General features: G+C 52.4%; 1 protein-coding gene across 1 annotated transcript; it reads left to right on the top strand.

Annotated features, from left to right (window-relative positions):
- Positions 1-1,681: 1,681 nt before the first annotated feature.
- FADS1 (fatty acid desaturase 1) lies at positions 1,682-16,019 on the top strand (the record flags this gene model as incomplete). The annotated part of the gene is given in 13 exon segments (XM_011233618.3): positions 1,682-1,735; positions 1,738-1,968; positions 3,929-4,039; positions 4,802-4,999; positions 5,679-5,780; positions 5,887-6,015; positions 9,695-9,755; positions 11,164-11,240; positions 12,327-12,424; positions 12,624-12,720; positions 12,989-13,068; positions 13,178-13,303; positions 13,664-16,019. Coding segments are annotated over 13 exon segments (1,416 nt in total), but the record flags the coding sequence as incomplete, so codon positions are not given.
- Between the last annotated feature and the right edge of the window lie 555 nt (positions 16,020-16,574).

Genomic DNA, 16,574 nt, shown 5'->3' with positions numbered 1-16,574 from the left:
ATAAACACCTTTGTAGTTTCCCACTCCTCGCTTTTCCGAGAATGAAATTACTTGATCAAAGAGTACAAATCAGGGGCGCCTGGGTGGCACAGCGGTTAAGCGTCTGCCTTCGGCTCAGGGCGTGATCCCGGCGTTCTGGGATCGAGCCCCCACATCAGGCTCTTCCACTATGAGCCTGCTTCTTCCTCTCCCACTCCCCCTGCTTGTGTTCCCTCTCTCGGTGCCTCTCTCTCTCTCTCTGCCAAATAAATAAATAAAATCTTTAAAAAACAAAGAGTACAAATCATTTTATAGCTCTGGTTACAAACTGCCAAGTTGCTAGGCAAGGTTTGTTTTTTAAAAATGAAAACTGGCATACAGAGGGGCAGCTGTCTATCGCTTGGGAAGAAGGTGCAGGGCTTCGGAATCTTAACCAGAAGCCAGGACACCTGAGCTTCCTCTCAGACAATTGGGAAGTCCCTTCCCCCATGCTGAAACTCAATTCTCTTATCTATAAAACGAGATATTTGGATTGAACAAATTAAGGTCCTTTTCTACCAGAAATCCAGCCATACTTTTCCCAGTGTGTTCTGTATGCCCCTCTCCTTATTCCTAGGAGCTCAGACTCTCTAGCTCGGTGCTTGGGACAAGGCTCTGTTTCCTTTCTCTTGGCAGCAGAGTCCCATCAAAGTACCCAAATACTAGTGTCCTCAGAGGAGAGACAGCAGAGCCTAGGGGTTCAAAGCACAGGCTGGTTTGAATATCGGCCCTGCGACTTACTAGCTGTGTGCCAAAACTCGTAAGGTCTCCTCTGTCTGTAAGGTTAATACTAGTTTCCACCTCAGTGGGTTGTTGTGAGAATTACAGGAATTAATGTTTGTAAGACACTAAGAACAGTGCCTGGAACATAGTAAGTGCTTTATAGTGTGCTTGTTGAATAAATAAACGAAAATTTAGCTGTAAACTCTGGGTCTCTTCACACTGCAACAGCTTCTTGGTCGGCACCCCCAGCCTCTGCGTGCTTTCTCACTCCCTCTTGAGCCACAAATCCCTCTACTTAAAGACCTCCTATGGCTCCCGGGCGCCTCAGCTTGAAGACCCAGGCTCTCCACACACAACCCCCCTGAGGTCAGGGGATGCTGAAGACCACTTCCTTTTAAGGATCCCAGTTAATTCTAAATAGACAAAAAATTAAAACAAAAAAAGTAAACAGGGGTACAAAAATTGTGGGGGATTTTTAACGTTATTTGGGGCAAAATAAAGCATTAACATGCTCCAAACCCAATTAACCATAAATACGCCGCTCACAAGGTAACCGCCGAGGGTTCTCACACGGTTATTTCAGGCCCCACAACGATCGGCGCCGTCGCAAGGATTAGAGGGTTCATCAGATGGATCTGCGTTGGGTCGGCGCCCGGGGCCTAAGGACCATACCCCTAGGGCAGCCTCGACCCCCACCCCCACCCCCGAAGCGTCCGCAGAGACTGCGATCCAGCCCACGGGACCCCCAGGAGCCAGAGCCGCGAGTCAGGGAAGCTGAACCCCGTGGCTAACCCTCCGCCGAGCCCGCGAGGGGGCGCGCCCTCCCTAATCCTCCCCCGCGGGGCCCCGAGGGAAGGCGGGGGCTCCCTCCCCGCGCCACGCGGCTCGACCAATGGGAGCGCGCGCATCAGGGCTCCGCGGTCCGCGCCGCGGGTGCTGAAAACCCGGCGCGCGCAAGCGGGTGCATTCCCCGAGCACGCAAAGCCGGCGCGTGCTACCCCACCTGCCCGGAGCGCGCGCCTGATCGCCCCTTCCCAGATGGACTCCGAGACCCCTACCCAGGCGCCGACCCAGCGCTACTTCACGTGGGACGAGGTGGCGCAGCGCTCCGGGCACGAGGAGCGGTGGCTCGTGATCGACCGGAAGGTGTACAACATCAGCGAGTTCCACCGCCGGCACCCCGGGGGCTCCCGGGTCATTAGCCACTACGCGGGGCAGGATGCTACGGTGAGCGCTGCCGGACCGCGGCACGGGAGTGGGCGGGGCCGGGCGGCTGCCGCCGGAGGTTGAGTGCGCGAGGCAGGAAGTTTGGCACTCATGGACGAATTCCCAGCTAATTCGGGGAAGAGCCAGCAGGCGCCGAGCATTACCAGTTGCCCACGACTTAGCACGGGATGCAAGGGCAGGAGAATGGCTGTGAAAACTGGAATCGGGAGAGTGGGGATGGAGGCCGGCAACATGCCCACACAAACAAAGGACTGCGCAGCCCGTGTGCGTGCGTTCCATCTGTGGCTCCGTCTTTGGTCCCCAGACGTAGGCAGACCCCACCGCAGGACAAGCTCGGGAGGAAAGCCAGGATGCAGGGTGCCGGGGACGGCGGTGCGGCTGAGGCCGAGGGAGGAGGGGTCGGTGGCAGGAAGACAGTCTCGACCTGTCCCGGTGGGTGGGAAGGGAAAAAGCGGTCGTCGAGACTGTGCGTGCCGGCTTGGGAGCGGGAAGCTTTCTCGGGTATAGGGCCGAGGCGGGAAGCCACCAGGTGCCCGCTGCCGTGGGAACCCCCGTACAGGGTGAAGGAAGGGCCTCACCAGCCGGAAAGGACTAACAACTGCTGGTGCACAGTGGGTCATGGAGCGGCGTGCAGTAGGTGGGGGAGCCTGCGTCAGCTTACACTTAAAACCCGAATCATGATGGAAGGTCACTCGGCCGTAGGCCAGCGGGGTCTCCAGCTGTTCTCCATAGCGGACAGCTGTTTGCACTCCCGGGCTGTGGTTCGCATCCTTTCTAGCCTCACTATGGGGGTCAGAGCGCCACCCAGCCCCAGTCCCACTCTTCCCCTTCTAGACCACTGCTCTTGGAGGTAAGGCAATTGGCGCCTCCTGCCATGATTGGAAAGCCGGCGATCACCTCGTGAGACCCTGTAGACTGCTCCGCCGCGTCCCCTCCTCCTTCATCTTTCCCCAGCCCTCGCCCAGCGGCATGACCCCTTCCGCTGTCCCTACCCTCTACCCTTGCCGTCCGGAAGGGTGCCTGGGCCCATGAAAGTACCGTTATGTCGCAATGGAGCATCGATGTATTGTCCTGAGGACCCGGCCCTCCCTGTGACGCGGCCGGGCGGGGGGAGGGGCAAGCAAGGCCAGCGCTTACAGTGGTCACCCCGAGCGACTGGGAAGCGGGGACTGCCGAGCAGAGCGAGGACGTGGGCTAGCGCCTGCGCAGACGAAGCAGGCACGCCGGGTCTTCCCGCAGTGTGATTTGGGGCCGGTGCTGGGGCCTGCCGCAACGGGGTTAGCGATTGGTCCAGATGTGTGGTGCCACCGGCCGCTGGCTCCGCCCCGGCTCCCGCCTCTAGTACCGCCTCCCCATAAAGCCTGGGGCCGCCTGACCTACTCCACCTAGCAAAACCAAAATTAGCCGTTCTCTGTCAGGGGATAGTCAGAGTCTTAGGAGAAATATGGAACCCTACCAGGAACAGCGGCAGAAAGAAGGGGGAGAAATGCAAAAGTTCCCAGTCCGGAGGTAGGGAATCACATTTTATGAAGAACGCTGGCTCAGATAGGATCTGTTAAAAGTGCCTTAGGTAAAAACGAGACTCATAGCCCCATTCATCCCTTCTAGTTGTTTCTCACCAAGTTCTTAAATTCTTGTGCAAAAGCTGTCCCTAGATACGCCTAGAGGACAGGCCAGACCAGAGAGGTCTTTCTGTGGTCCCCCTACCCTACCACTTCCTATTCCTTGCTGTAGTGCCCTTTTCACTAGAACACATGCTGGGTGTTCCTGAGCTGTGCACACCTGGGAAAGATCTAAGCTTCCTCAATGGGCAGCTAACTGGAGGGAAGTGGTGTCTCTTCGAACTTGGATACAGCCTCCTTGCTGGATCAAGAGGATGGACTCTGGTGTAAGCCCTCTAGGAGCCCCGGGGGGCCCGGGCTGGGTTCCTAACTGCTCTGTCTTCTCCCTATCCTTGCAGGATCCCTTTATGGCATTCCACATCAACAAGGGCCTTGTGAGGAAGTATATGAACTCTCTCCTGATTGGAGAACTGTCTCCAGAGCAGCCCAGCTTTGAGCCCACTAAAAATGTGAGACTGTTTCGAGACACTGGTTGTTGAAGGGCAGGGGGGAGAAGGAAGGCCTAGATAACATCACAGTTGATCAGTCAGTCCTTTTTTTGTTTGTTTTTGTTTTTGTTTAAGATTTATTTGGGAGAGAGAGAGCATAGTGGGATGAGGGGCAGAGAGAGAAGTAGATTCCCTGCTGAGCAGGAAGCCTGATGCAGGGCCCGATCCCAGGACTCTGGGACCATGACCTGAGCTAAAGGCAGACACTTAACCGACTGAGCCACCCAGGTGCCCCCACAGTCAGTATTCTTGTGAAATCTGGAGGTCCCTGTTTCTCCCACAGTCACTGGGACACAGGCATAAGGGATCAGGGCTTTGACACCTGTGGCTCTCACAAGGCTACCACTACCACCACCACCACCACCCTCATCAAGACCTATTAAGCACTACTCTGTCTGCCATAACCCCATATATCCCTTACACATTTACAGAAGAGAAAACTGAGGCTCAGAGCGGGTGAGCCACGTGGCCAAGAATCACACAGTTAGTAAATGGCAGAGCAGGGACTTGAATCAAGCCTGTTTAACTCCAAAGACCACATGCTCTTAGGCATGATCCCACAGCACCTGTCGTCTTTCCTCAGTGCTGTGGTAGATTGACTAGGATTATGGACATCCGGAACACAGCTATCTGGGGGTGGGGGCCTAAGAGGGCCCTTGTCTCCAGCAGTGTTGGGTTACAGCTGGGAAGAATAACAGCCCCTCCTTCTCTACTCTTCCACAGAAAGAGCTGATTGATGAGTTCCGAGAACTGCGGGCCACAGTGGAGCAGATGGGGCTCATGAAGGCCAACCATGTCTTCTTCCTGTTGCACCTGCTGCACATCCTGCTGCTGGACGTAGCTGCCTGGCTCACTCTTTGGGTCTTTGGGACATCCCTTGTGCCATTCCTCCTCTGTGCAGTGATGCTCAGCACGGTTCAAGTGAGAGCTCTTGGCTAGTCAAGAGCACAGCCGTGCTCAGCATCCTTGTATCCTTGGGAAAGCTCTTTGTGTGCCTCGGAAGACCAAGGAGCCCGGCCCTATGACCGGGGCAGCACTGAGGATATGGGGGAGAGTTAGTGCACAAAGACATTTTACCATCTGTGCCTTTTACCTGCTCCTTAGCCACATGTGCACCTTCACTTTGTTCATCCAAGTGTAGCCCAATGTGCGAAGAACCAAGATTCTGATTTCTCAGAAAAGCTTGGCTTTCTCCTCACCACCACATTGCCCAACCTGCTAATAAGGCTTGGGTCCTAATATCAGAACCCATTTGCCAAGCCTGCTACTCCCTCTTGAGTTTGTCACTCTGTCCTTTTCTGTAGTCTGGGTATTCACTCCATCATAAGTCTTAGAACTCCAGAGAGTTCTATCAGAACTCTCCTAGGGAAACTGAAGAACAGGGAAAGGAGAGTGATTTGCCCCAACTCTCACATGAGTTAGTGGCAGAGCCAGAGTTAGGACCCAGGCTTCCTGACTCCTTTCCTGACGTGCTCGAGGTACTGCGGCAATCGCAGGGCTAGGCAGGCGAAGGAAGGGGGTGAGGCAGAGGAGCCACTGAGGTCATTGAGAAGGAGCCTGGGCTGGCGGGCTGCTCTCAGCGCTAACCTTTCTCACTCAGGCCCAGGCCGGCTGGCTACAGCATGACTTTGGGCACTTGTCTGTCTTCAGCACCTCTACCTGGAACCACCTGCTACATCATTTCGTGATTGGCCACCTGAAGGTAAATGGGCTAGGGAGGGGCTCTTGAAACTCCAGTCAAGGAAAGGTTTCCTTGGGGGGGTGGGGGAATGCTAGGCTTTCATACTCATGTCCCTGCTTTTCTGTAGGGGGCCCCTGCCAGTTGGTGGAACCACATGCACTTCCAGCACCATGCCAAACCCAACTGTTTCGGCAAAGACCCAGACATCAACATGCACCCCCTCTTCTTTGCCTTGGGGAAGATCCTCTCTGTGGAGGTGAGCAGAAATATCAGTGTAAAGGTCTTGGGAGAATGGGAGCCAGCCAGAAGAGAGGGCTCTGGGGAAAATGCTCAAATGCTGGCAGTGTGGGTGAGACTGGGGCCATGCTGGCTCACTGGCAGTCGTGGGAGGCAACAGGCAGTAAATAAGCTGTCCAGGACAGAATTACCTGTTCTCCCTGGTAAGTGCAAGCCAACACTTCCTGCATAAAGGCCCCTTATGCTGCAAACGATACAAATGATGACCAGATTACTGTGCAAATCTCTGTAAATCGAATGATGGTCCTCCTTGGGGATGCTTTTTAGACATTCCTACCACAGGCAGTCACCCGCCCCCCACAACTTTGATATCCTACTGTGTGCAGTCTTCCCCATCAAGGGCTGGACTGTCTTACTCTTCTTTGATGCCCAGTGCCTGGAACACTCATTTGCTGAGTAATTCTTCCCACCCATCTGACCGCAGCCTGACTTCCAGGCTGGTCAGTGTTGGGTTTGAGTTATCACTTGAGGTTATGAGCAAAAATGGTGATGCAGCTGCTAAGGATGAATGCCTGAGGGTGGAGGTCTGGAGAGCTAAGTGAACATAAGGCAACAGGAGGCTTTGAATGGCCAGCAGAGCTGTTTGTAAAGTTACTTTAAAACCCTTTGTGCCGGGGCGCCTGGGTGGCACAGCGGTTAAGCGTCTGCCTTCGGCTCAGGGCGTGATCCCGGTGTTGTGGGATCGACCCACATCAGGCTCTTCCTCTATGAGCCTGCTTCTTCCTCTCCCACTCCCCCTGCTTGTGTTCCCTCTCTCGCTGGCTGTCTCTATCTCTGTCGAATAAATAAATTAAAAAATCTTAAAAAAAAAATAAAATAAAACCCTTTGTGCCAAGGCTCTAGACTGCAGTCAGAGTCCTGCCAGATCCCCCTCCCCCCACTGTAGGATACTTCAGCATGCCAAGAATTCAGCCGTTCAGGACCGTTCCATTCCAGGCATGAGTGAGTGCAAGGCAACCTGGCTGTCCTCCCCCTCTGGCCAGGAGAAGGACTCCATGGAAAGGCTTTTACAGCATTGCCTGTCCTGGCACCAGGAGCCCTTTGTTTGAGGTTTATGCCCCACCTGTCCATAATGTCCTAATTTTTCTACCTCCTAAGCAAGGACTTGGTTTGCTGCACGTCCAACACTGTGTTACGGTCAACAGTGTGCGGATGATGAATCAGCCCTGGCCCCACCCGTGTGGGTGATTTGTTAGGCAGAGCATAGAGCTCTTGGTAGCACTTCTACTATCACTATAGACAGTTGTAAAAAAAAAAAAAAAAAAAAAAGTGGGAGTTTAAGTGGAAGAGAACTTTCTCACCACTGCCTTTATTGCTTCTTGGTACTAGGGTTTTCAAGAAACTCCCATTGGCAGACACTAAAAACAGAAAGTGATCTCGGATCAGTAGGCACTGGTTATGAGCCAGAGGATGGGCTGCCTGTTAGAAATGTCTTGGCTGCAGGCTGCTTGGCCTTTGCTTCAGCCCCTCTGGGTGCTGATCCCCATGCTGGCCCCGGGCATCCACCTTAGCGCCTCCCGAGTCCCCTGGAGAACAAGAAAATGCAGGGGACCTCACCCTAAATACAAACTTTCTGGCTCTGTCCGAGAGTTGAAACACAATAGGGCAGAGATTAGGATCATAATAGCATCTGATTGCCATTCAGGGAGGCAGCCGTGGCTAGGGCTCCCTTCCCTAGCAGTTCCAAAATAGGCCGGTGTTCTTCCTGCTCACCCCCACCAAGGCAGGTGCTCATCTTCTGGTTTTCCCCTCGGTTAATGTTTCTAGGGATGGGGTGAACTTCACCCCAACAGCCAGTTTATCAGCAGGCCTTGTTAATACTGTCTCCAAAACATCCCTAATCCACTGACTTCTCCCATCTCCACTGCTTCCCATCCTCCACCCCATCCATCTTGGAGCCTGATTCCTGCTCCAACACTTCACTAGTCTCCCTGCAACTCTCCCTCCCCCCTGCAGGTCATTCTCTCCTCCTGCAGGCAGAGTGAGCCTTCAAAGTGCAAAGCCTATCATGCTACACCTGTTGAAAGCCCTCCAGTGGCTTCCCCTCACCACTGGAATAAAACCCAGGCTCCCTACCAAGGTCTTCCCAGGGCTCTCTAAGGTCCACTGTGAATTGGCCTTCCCTAGTTTTCCAGCCTTATCGGCCTTTCTGCCCTGTTGCTTACTGCCCCAGCCGCACTGCCCCTTCTGTCCCATAAACAGCCTGAGCTTTTGCAGTAGCTGTTCCCTCTGCATTAAATGCTTTTCCCCTGAATTTCTGCTTTGCTGGCTCCTTATCATTCAGATCTCAGTTCAGATGTCAACACCTCAGAGAGACCATATCTGACCACCAGAGCCAAAACACTGCCTCCCACGCTTTGTCCTATTTTCCTGTTTTTAAGCTGTAATTTACCTTGAGTTCCGTTCACGTTTTGTCACCAACTTCCTCCCCTCAAATTATAAGCTCCATGAGAGTAGGAACTTTTGTGTTGTTCCCCTCTGTATCTTCAGCACCTAGAACAGTGCCTGGAACATAATAGGTGCTCAGTAAATACTTGTTGAATTGAATCAGTTCATAAAGAAAGAATGCTTCATTTAGCAGAAATGCCTTGCACAGGCAATAAGCTCTCAATAAATAATAATAAATGTTATTGTCAAAAACAGCAGGGGGATGCACAGAAGAGAGAGGAGCTGGCATTCTACTAGGCAGTAAAGTGCCTCCTGTGCTCTGGGCTCTCCAGTTGCCAGAACTAACTGGGGCAAGAGGGGCAGAAGGGGCCATCAAGAGAGACAGCAGAGCTTGCTGTCATGATTTTGTGTGGCCATGCTAGGCGTTCAGGCTACCTGACCTGACAGCATCGGCCCGTCTCTTCAGCAGCCGGGCTTACAAAATAATCACTACCCACAGGAAAAGCCTTGCCAAAATCTTCAGATTGCCAAGTTGTTCTGTTCCTTCCCGCAGATATTTGCAAAACTTCACTTAGCATTCAAGGGATTTTATAAAGTTCATGCTGTAGTCAAGAGACCAAAAGAGGGTCTGGATGGATGGATGTAGAGGGAATACTGGCCTCTGTAGGCGTATGAATGGTTGTCTATGGTCCAAAAAGTACCAGATGGATGGGGCGCCTCAGTGGCTCAAGCGTCTGACTCTTGATTTCAGCTCAGGTCATGATCTCAGGGTCCTGGGATCAAGCCCCCAGTCAGGCTCTGTGCTCGGTGGGGAGTCTGCTTGGGATTCTCTCCCTCTCCCCCCTCCCCACTCTCTAAAATAAGAAAACAAATCTTAAAAAAAAAAAAAAAAGTACTAGATGGGGAAAAAGGGGGAGGATGCGGAGGGGCCCGGAACCCAGAGGTGTCTTTGGATGAACACAAGCAGTCCTGAGGACCTGTATACTATTGTGCTCAGACTTCGCGCAGGCAGGGGCCACAGAGCTGTATGCTATGGTGCACGCAGCTGGCTGATCACGGCCCAGGCCTTCATGTGCTGGGTGCTAGAGGTAAGGCCAGGCCTGCTGGAGCATTCTGACAGCACCAACGAGCTCAGCTGACAGCCTCTTGAGTAGGCCTCAACTCCTCAGGGGGGAAAAGCCAAGGTCACAGCAGGAGGGGAGTGGGCTGACTGGTCTGTGGTACTGACTTGTGTTTGCTTTTCTTCATAGCTTGGGAAACGGAAGAAAAAGTACATGCCATACAACCACCAGCACAAATACTTCTTCCTGAGTGAGTGTCCTCATCCAGTACAGGGGGACTCTCTGGGGATGGGGGTGCGGAAGGGATGTGAGGAAGAAGTGACTTTCTGAAGGATTATGATATTTTAAGGCTGGAGGAAGTACCCTGTCCCCGACTGGTTACTCCCTGCACGGGAGCAGACTACCATCTCCATTGAGCAAAATTTAATAGGCTAATGTTTGGTCAAGGGTCATGTGTATCAGGGGCAAATGAGTTCCTCTGGTTCCACCCTGGCTTCCACAAGAGCACTGAGCACTCAGACGCATCTTGATTACACCGTAAACCTTGGGAAACAGACTTCCCAAGGAAACAGACTTGGGCCAAGATGACTATGTGGGGCAGTCCCACACCCAGGGGGGTAAAGGCAGACATGGCTGTGGGAGGACTGGACTCAAAAAGGAAGTGGAGAGGCTGTTAGAGCTGAAAAGGAGGACATTTCTGTGGTTGTCTTAAGCTCTCTCTGGAGACTACTGTATATTCCTTGCTTTTAAAATCTTCATAATGCCTAAAATTTGAGTTTTCTAATTCCTTTAAAAATTTGGAAAGGAGGATTCCACTGATCCCATTTTAGTTCAAAGGAATTTATCCTAACTGCCTATTATGAACCATCATTACTGGAGAAAGGGGGATGGGGTAGAAGGGTAGAGCAGAAATGTCTGGAAGAATTTTAGAATCCATGGCACATCAGGACAGAGGAGCCAGAGGTGAGCATGGTCATGCAGGGGATTATAGGAGCATCAGAGCCCTGCAGAGAAGGGATACAGAAAAGGAAATGGGACAGCATTAGGACGGGACCACTTCTTCAACTCCCAGTTTTCAGAGAAGCCCCTCCGCCCCTTCCCACACCTGCCCTCCAGGGCTTCAGGTTGGGCGGTACAAGCTTACTTCCCTAGTCCGAAGAAGTAAGCTTTCAGCCTATTAAGCATCAGCAGCACCCCCGCCCCCCCCCCAGCCCACGCAGACTTTCCTGCTCCTTTCCCTTCATCTGCATGGCGGAGCCACCAGGAACACAGGGCAGGGGACTGCAAGGACAGGCAGGGGCAGGCCTGTGGCCGGGGAACACAGGGAGCATTCGCAGTACCCTTCTAAAGGCACGGCAGCAAAGCAGGTTCCGTGCATGGAGCTCGAGTTTGCCCAGCTGCCTTCTTCCGTGGGAAAAGACTGCCACTCCCACCCTCACCCTCCTTGCAGCCTCTTGGGAGCTTTTGCCTTCTTCAGACTTCCATTCATGCCCACCTTCAGTGCCTGCCGCTTCCAGTGGAGTGAGGAATGCCAAGGCAGCTGGAAGGGGCCACAGGAAGAGATGACGGAGGGCAGCCCCATGCCAGAGGCCACCTCTCAGGCACTGAACTGCCCTCATGCTGCTCACACCTCCTCCCTGTCTCCATTTCCTTCGCAGTTGGGCCCCCAGCCTTGCTGCCTCTCTACTTCCAGTGGTATATTTTCTACTTTGCTATCCATCGGAAGAAGTGGGTGGTGAGTATCCATGGCGCCCATCTCCCACATCCTTTGCCTTCGAAATCCTGAGGGAGGGGAATGGGGGTTCTCCAGAGGTAAAAGCTCACTGAGATTTCCTCCAGGCCTAATTTAGAGCAAAGTTAATAAAACTGAGTATAGACCTTCCTTGTCTCCAGATGGGATGATTTGGACTCAGCAGACAGGCTGACTCCCAATGCCCTATTTCTTTCTATTTATTTATTCATTCATTATTTATGAGAGAAAGAGTGAGCATGCATGCGTGCACAGGCAGAGGAAAGGGCAGAGGGAGAGAATCTCTCAAGTAGACTTGGTGCTGAGCACGGAGCACCAGGCTCAGTCCCACGACCCTGAGATCATGACCTGAGCCAAAACCAAGAGTTGGATGCTCAACTGACTGAGGCCCCCAGGTGCGTACCGTGCCCACCAGTGGCCTATTTCATTCAGCTCGTCCCTCCTGAGGCTCCTGTGCTTGGCATAAAGGCAGGAGCCAGGCTTTGGGGTGGGGAAGAGGTATATGCAGAAGGTTCTGGGATTCCAAAATGGCCCTGCCTGCCTCTGGGTGGCTGAGAGGTATCAGAAAAGGCTTTGTGAAGTCACTTTTGTAGCTGCCCTTGGCGGATGGGCAGAGGTGGGGTGGGGGGGAGGATGGACTCTGAGCAGGGAAGCTGCAATTGTGGCCACTTGGACAGGTTGTGGACTTGTGGCAGGGGGGAACTGTGGTGTGATCAGGGCCCTGGCACAGACTGAGCCACTGTCCTGGAAGATTCCTCTGGCAGCATGAGCATCCCCTTTAGGGATAAAGAACTTCGATGGGTTGGGAGGAGCTGGAGGCAGGGAGACCCTGGAGGCCTTGGCACCCATGAAGGAAACAGTCAAGGAAGACTGGGGGCTGCCTCCAGAAACGAAGGAAGGAGTGGTGGCACGAGATACTGCGGGACTGGGCAATGAAGAGAAGCCGCCGGTGACAAAGTGTTTCAGTCTGGGTCCCTGGCAGAACGGCTGTACCATGCCAATAGGTGAAACGGAAGGAAGAGGAAGAACTGCTTTTGTGCCAGTCGTCATGCTCTCTGCCTCTCAATGCAGGACTTGGCCTGGATGATCACCTTCTATGTCCGCCTCTTCCTCACCTACCAGCCGTTGTTGGGACTGAAAGGCATCCTGGGCCTTTTCTTCGTGGTCAGGTAGTACTTGATGGGGAAGGAGGGATGGCAAAGAAAAGCAGATGTTCAGGAATAACGAGTCTGGTCTGGGGGCTGTGTTGGGGCTTTAGGCGGCAGGGGGTGTCTCAGGTGTTGGCTTGGGAAGATGGCCAGGCCTGAGCTGTTATCTGAGGGAGAACTCTAACTTGTACTGTTTTTGTCTGTGTGCCATATTCACCAGGTTCCTGGAAAGCCACTGGTTTGTGTGGGTCACACAGATGAACCATATCCCCATGCACATTGATCGCGACCGGAACATGGACTGGGTCTCCACCCAGGTAAGGGACGGTCACTTGGAAGACCTGGGGATAACACAACTAATGAAAAAGGTGGGTGGGCCCATGCAGGCTAGGGGGTGGGGGCAGTAACAACAAAAGTCCCCAAACAGCACTGCCTCATTAGCTTGAAGCTTCTCTCCTGCCACCATGTGGACCACCAGGGACTGTCCCACACCCCTTCCTCTTAGCCAGCTTTGCCTGGAGAAGGCTGGGTTGGCCTTTCCATCTGGCACCCCGAGCCACACTCTCCCCTGCCCTCTTCCTCCAGCTCCAAGCAACATGCAATGTCCACAAGTCTGCCTTCAATGACTGGTTCAGTGGACATCTCAACTTCCAGATTGAGCACCAGTAAGTAGGGAGACCTGAGAAGCAGGGTCCTTGGGAGGGTCTCTGTGGGGAAAGCGGGGAGGTGGAAAGAGCGGAGTAGGAGCCACTGACTGTCCCGTTCTCCCTGAAGTCTTTTCCCCACAATGCCTCGACACAATTACCATAAAGTGGCTCCCCTGGTGCAGTCCCTGTGTGCCAAGTATGGCATAGAGTACCAGTCCAAGCCCCTGCTCTCAGCCTTCGCCGACATCGTCTAGTGAGTACCTGAGCCTCGGAAGATGTCTGGTAGGGTGGGAAGAGGGCAGGCAATGGGGTTGGTGATGTGTGGGGTGGGAGCAGCAGGCAGGTTTCCCAGTCCTCCGGAATGGAGGCCACCAAGACAAAGGCAGGGTGCTCTACTGGTCTTGCGGCCACGTCAGGCCTTTTCCCCAGTGCCATGGCCCAAGCTATTTCTCAGAAGCAAAGGGAGGAAAGGGGCTGTATGCTGTGGAGATCGGCCTCCATTCTTCCGTAAAAACCTCATTCCTCTACGTCTGCAGGGTGGTTTGGCTTTTGGGCCTGGCTCTGCTCGCTCTCTCTCTCTCACTCACTTCCTGCTCCCATCTTGCCCCCACAGCTCACTGAAGGAGTCTGGGCAGCTCTGGCTAGATGCCTATCTTCACCAGTAACAACAGCACCCCCCCCCCATCTGGAAGAGATGCCTGTTTTCACTAATAATACCAGCCCATCTGGAAGAGGAGTTTCTGGCACCAAAGCAGAGGGGAGCTCAAGGGACAATGCCACTATAATTATGATATTCAGAGGGGGTGGGTTTGAGGAGATAAAGGCTCAATTCAAACCCCTCCCCTTCATCTTCCAGGCACAGACCTAAGACCCAAAGGGCTAGGGGGACATGCATGCCCCCTGGAGGGGAGGGATGGAGCTATTGGGGCAGAGATGTGAGTTTACTTTCCTTTTTCTAGTTTGGCAGATACTGATGCCTGGTGAGCAAAGAGGGAGTCAGGGTGTTGGAAGAATAGGGAGGACGGACTACTAAGCCCAAAAATCAGTAAAAAAATTTAGCATTAAAATTCTAGCCAGGAAAGGGGTGAGCCCATCTCCTGGTCCGCTTCTCAGTGCCTTCTCCACCCTCTACTATCTGAGGAGATAGAGTGGCTGAACCTTCTGAGCACGATTCAGATTTGAGGCCTGGCATAGTGCACTGCCTGGGAGGCTCTGCTCACTCTAGGGCTAGGCAGGACCTAGGTTCCTGGAGAAGCAATTTTCCCACTTGTAGAAGCAGGCAGAGCAAAGCCAGGACTGTGGTGCTGGAGACGACTGACTTTGAAGGATCCTGGCATTATCAATTTTGAGATTATGTTCCATCCAGGGCACCCAGGGAGCATTAGGTCCTAGGTCTTGCCAAAACAGCAAGGAGAGTTAACTGGCCATTCAAAATCCCTTTCACCTTGGGATCACCTCTTGTAACCACCACCCAAGGAACAAGACATTCCTAGGACGGGGAGTCCACTTCTTGATTCTTCATCCACAAACAAGCAAACAGATGGGGCAACTTCATGTTCTCCTTCCTAGAAACAAATGGGGGTTCCCTGTGGTTTCCCTTTGTCTTCCTACCAGTAATTCCAAGTTTAACAAAATAGCACAAGTGACCACATTGGGAGACCCTGAATTACCAGTCATGAGGAAAACACAAAATACAGGGGAAGAAGAATACAGGGGTTGTTAAGAAATTTTCTACAACCTAAATTATGTTACAGTATTACTTCTGAGTAGGAGCAGTGAATTAAATATTATCACTTCATAGTTCTAAACCAGAGGTAGGAAGATAAAAACACAGTTTGTGAACTATCAACTCTTCAAGCATCTTCTCCGCTGGACACCAGGTAGGAATTTAGGATAATCTCTTACAAAGCCTATCCTTCTAATACTGAAATACAGTTTTTTAAAAAATCTCCATCTCTAAAGCAAACAAAGGAATGTGCCCAGGAGTCTTGCCTTAACCCCCAGGGCTTGTCATCAGCATTTACACCCTCTTCTCGCCCCACGGCCTTCCACACAGCCACAGCCTTCCTGCGCAGGTAAGGGGGAATTTGCCTGTTCAACAGCACCTACTCTAAGCATTCTGAGCATTTTGGAAACGGAGAGGAGGAAACTCAAACTAGAAGGAAAAAGCAGAGCCGTAGGAGAGTCCACATTTAGTTGTAGGAGAGAATGAAGGTCTTCTGAAAGCGAGCTGCGATGGGATTAGAAGTACCACCTTGAAAGGCTGTTGGAATGACTCAGAGGTTTGTCAAAAACAAAGATTAAAGAGACAACAACGACAGGGCCCGGACAGGTGGCAGAAGAGTTCGGCTTTTCTCCATTTGGGCCAAACCTGGTTTGAAACAGCCTGGGTAGAAAGACTAGAAACAGGATTGAAAAGTTCTTCTTTCACTGGCTTCCTCACTCCAGAATAGATGCTGATCCTGGCCCATCCCTCTGGTCCCTACTACCCAGGGTTGAGGTGTCCTATCACCAGCCTGTCAAGCCATCTGGCTGCCAATCTGAGCAAACCCAGCAAGGCTTACCGAGCCAAGTCCAAGTCCTCAAAGCACTTCAACCACTGTGGCCTTCTCTCCTCAACCTAGACCAGTGCGGTCTAGCAAGGCCACAGAGGGGCACGCCAGTGACAAAATAGCTCAGACTGTTTTAACGGTGTGATGAGTGATTTCAAATCCAAGCAAGGACATGAGAAAACAAGCTTAAAGAGGACAAGTCACCTCCAGTCACAGATTGTGGCCAAACTAGTATTTGAACTCGGTGTTTTAGAATTCCAACCTACATGTTTACCTTTGTTACTCTCATCTTCCCACCACTTTACTGGAAGCACTTTCTTTAATTAGGCCCCACATCTGTATCCTTTTTGTGTGTGCCAATTTTGTTACCAAATCCAGATGAGGTAAAGCTGAAAAATAAAGTTAATTTCCACCAAACGAAGGCTATTCACTTGGAATCCACGATTTTCTTCTGCACAGGTTGATGGGACTCCCCATGCTTGTGCTGTAAGTTACCACCTACCTCTATGGCTGGAACTTTCTGACTTTCTGAGTTCCCTAACAGACTCTCCTTTGCACAAAGCCTTTGGGCAGAGGAACATAAGGATCCTCCAAAAGAATACCAAGGCACAGGCAGACTACGGCAAGGAAAAGGAAAGCCAACACCTCCTCGTGACCCCCATATGTTCAAGTGCTAGACTGCCCGGATACACTAGCCAGGTGTGCATGCATCTCCTATCAGGAGGCAGTACCCTCACCCTTTTGACCTTGTTTCTAGTCTCCATGCAGGTAGTCCCTAAAAGTCTCTTGTTTTGCCTGAATCTTTCTCTACAGGCACAATGTTTCAGAGCAGGACTGCAAAGCAATGCCTTTTTTTTTTATTTAAACATTTTATTTATTTGACAGAGAGAGAGAGCCAGCGAGAGAGGGAACACAGACAGGGGGAGTGGGAGAGGAAGAAGCAGGCTCCCAGCGGAGGAGCCCGATGTGGGG

The sequence above is a fragment of the Ailuropoda melanoleuca genome, chromosome 16 (assembly GCF_002007445.2).
Source record: "Ailuropoda melanoleuca isolate Jingjing chromosome 16, ASM200744v2, whole genome shotgun sequence".
NCBI classification, from domain to species: Eukaryota; Metazoa; Chordata; class Mammalia; order Carnivora; family Ursidae; genus Ailuropoda; species Ailuropoda melanoleuca.
The sequence above is the reverse complement of the archived record's forward strand: the minus strand, read 5'-3'. Positions and strand labels throughout refer to the sequence as shown.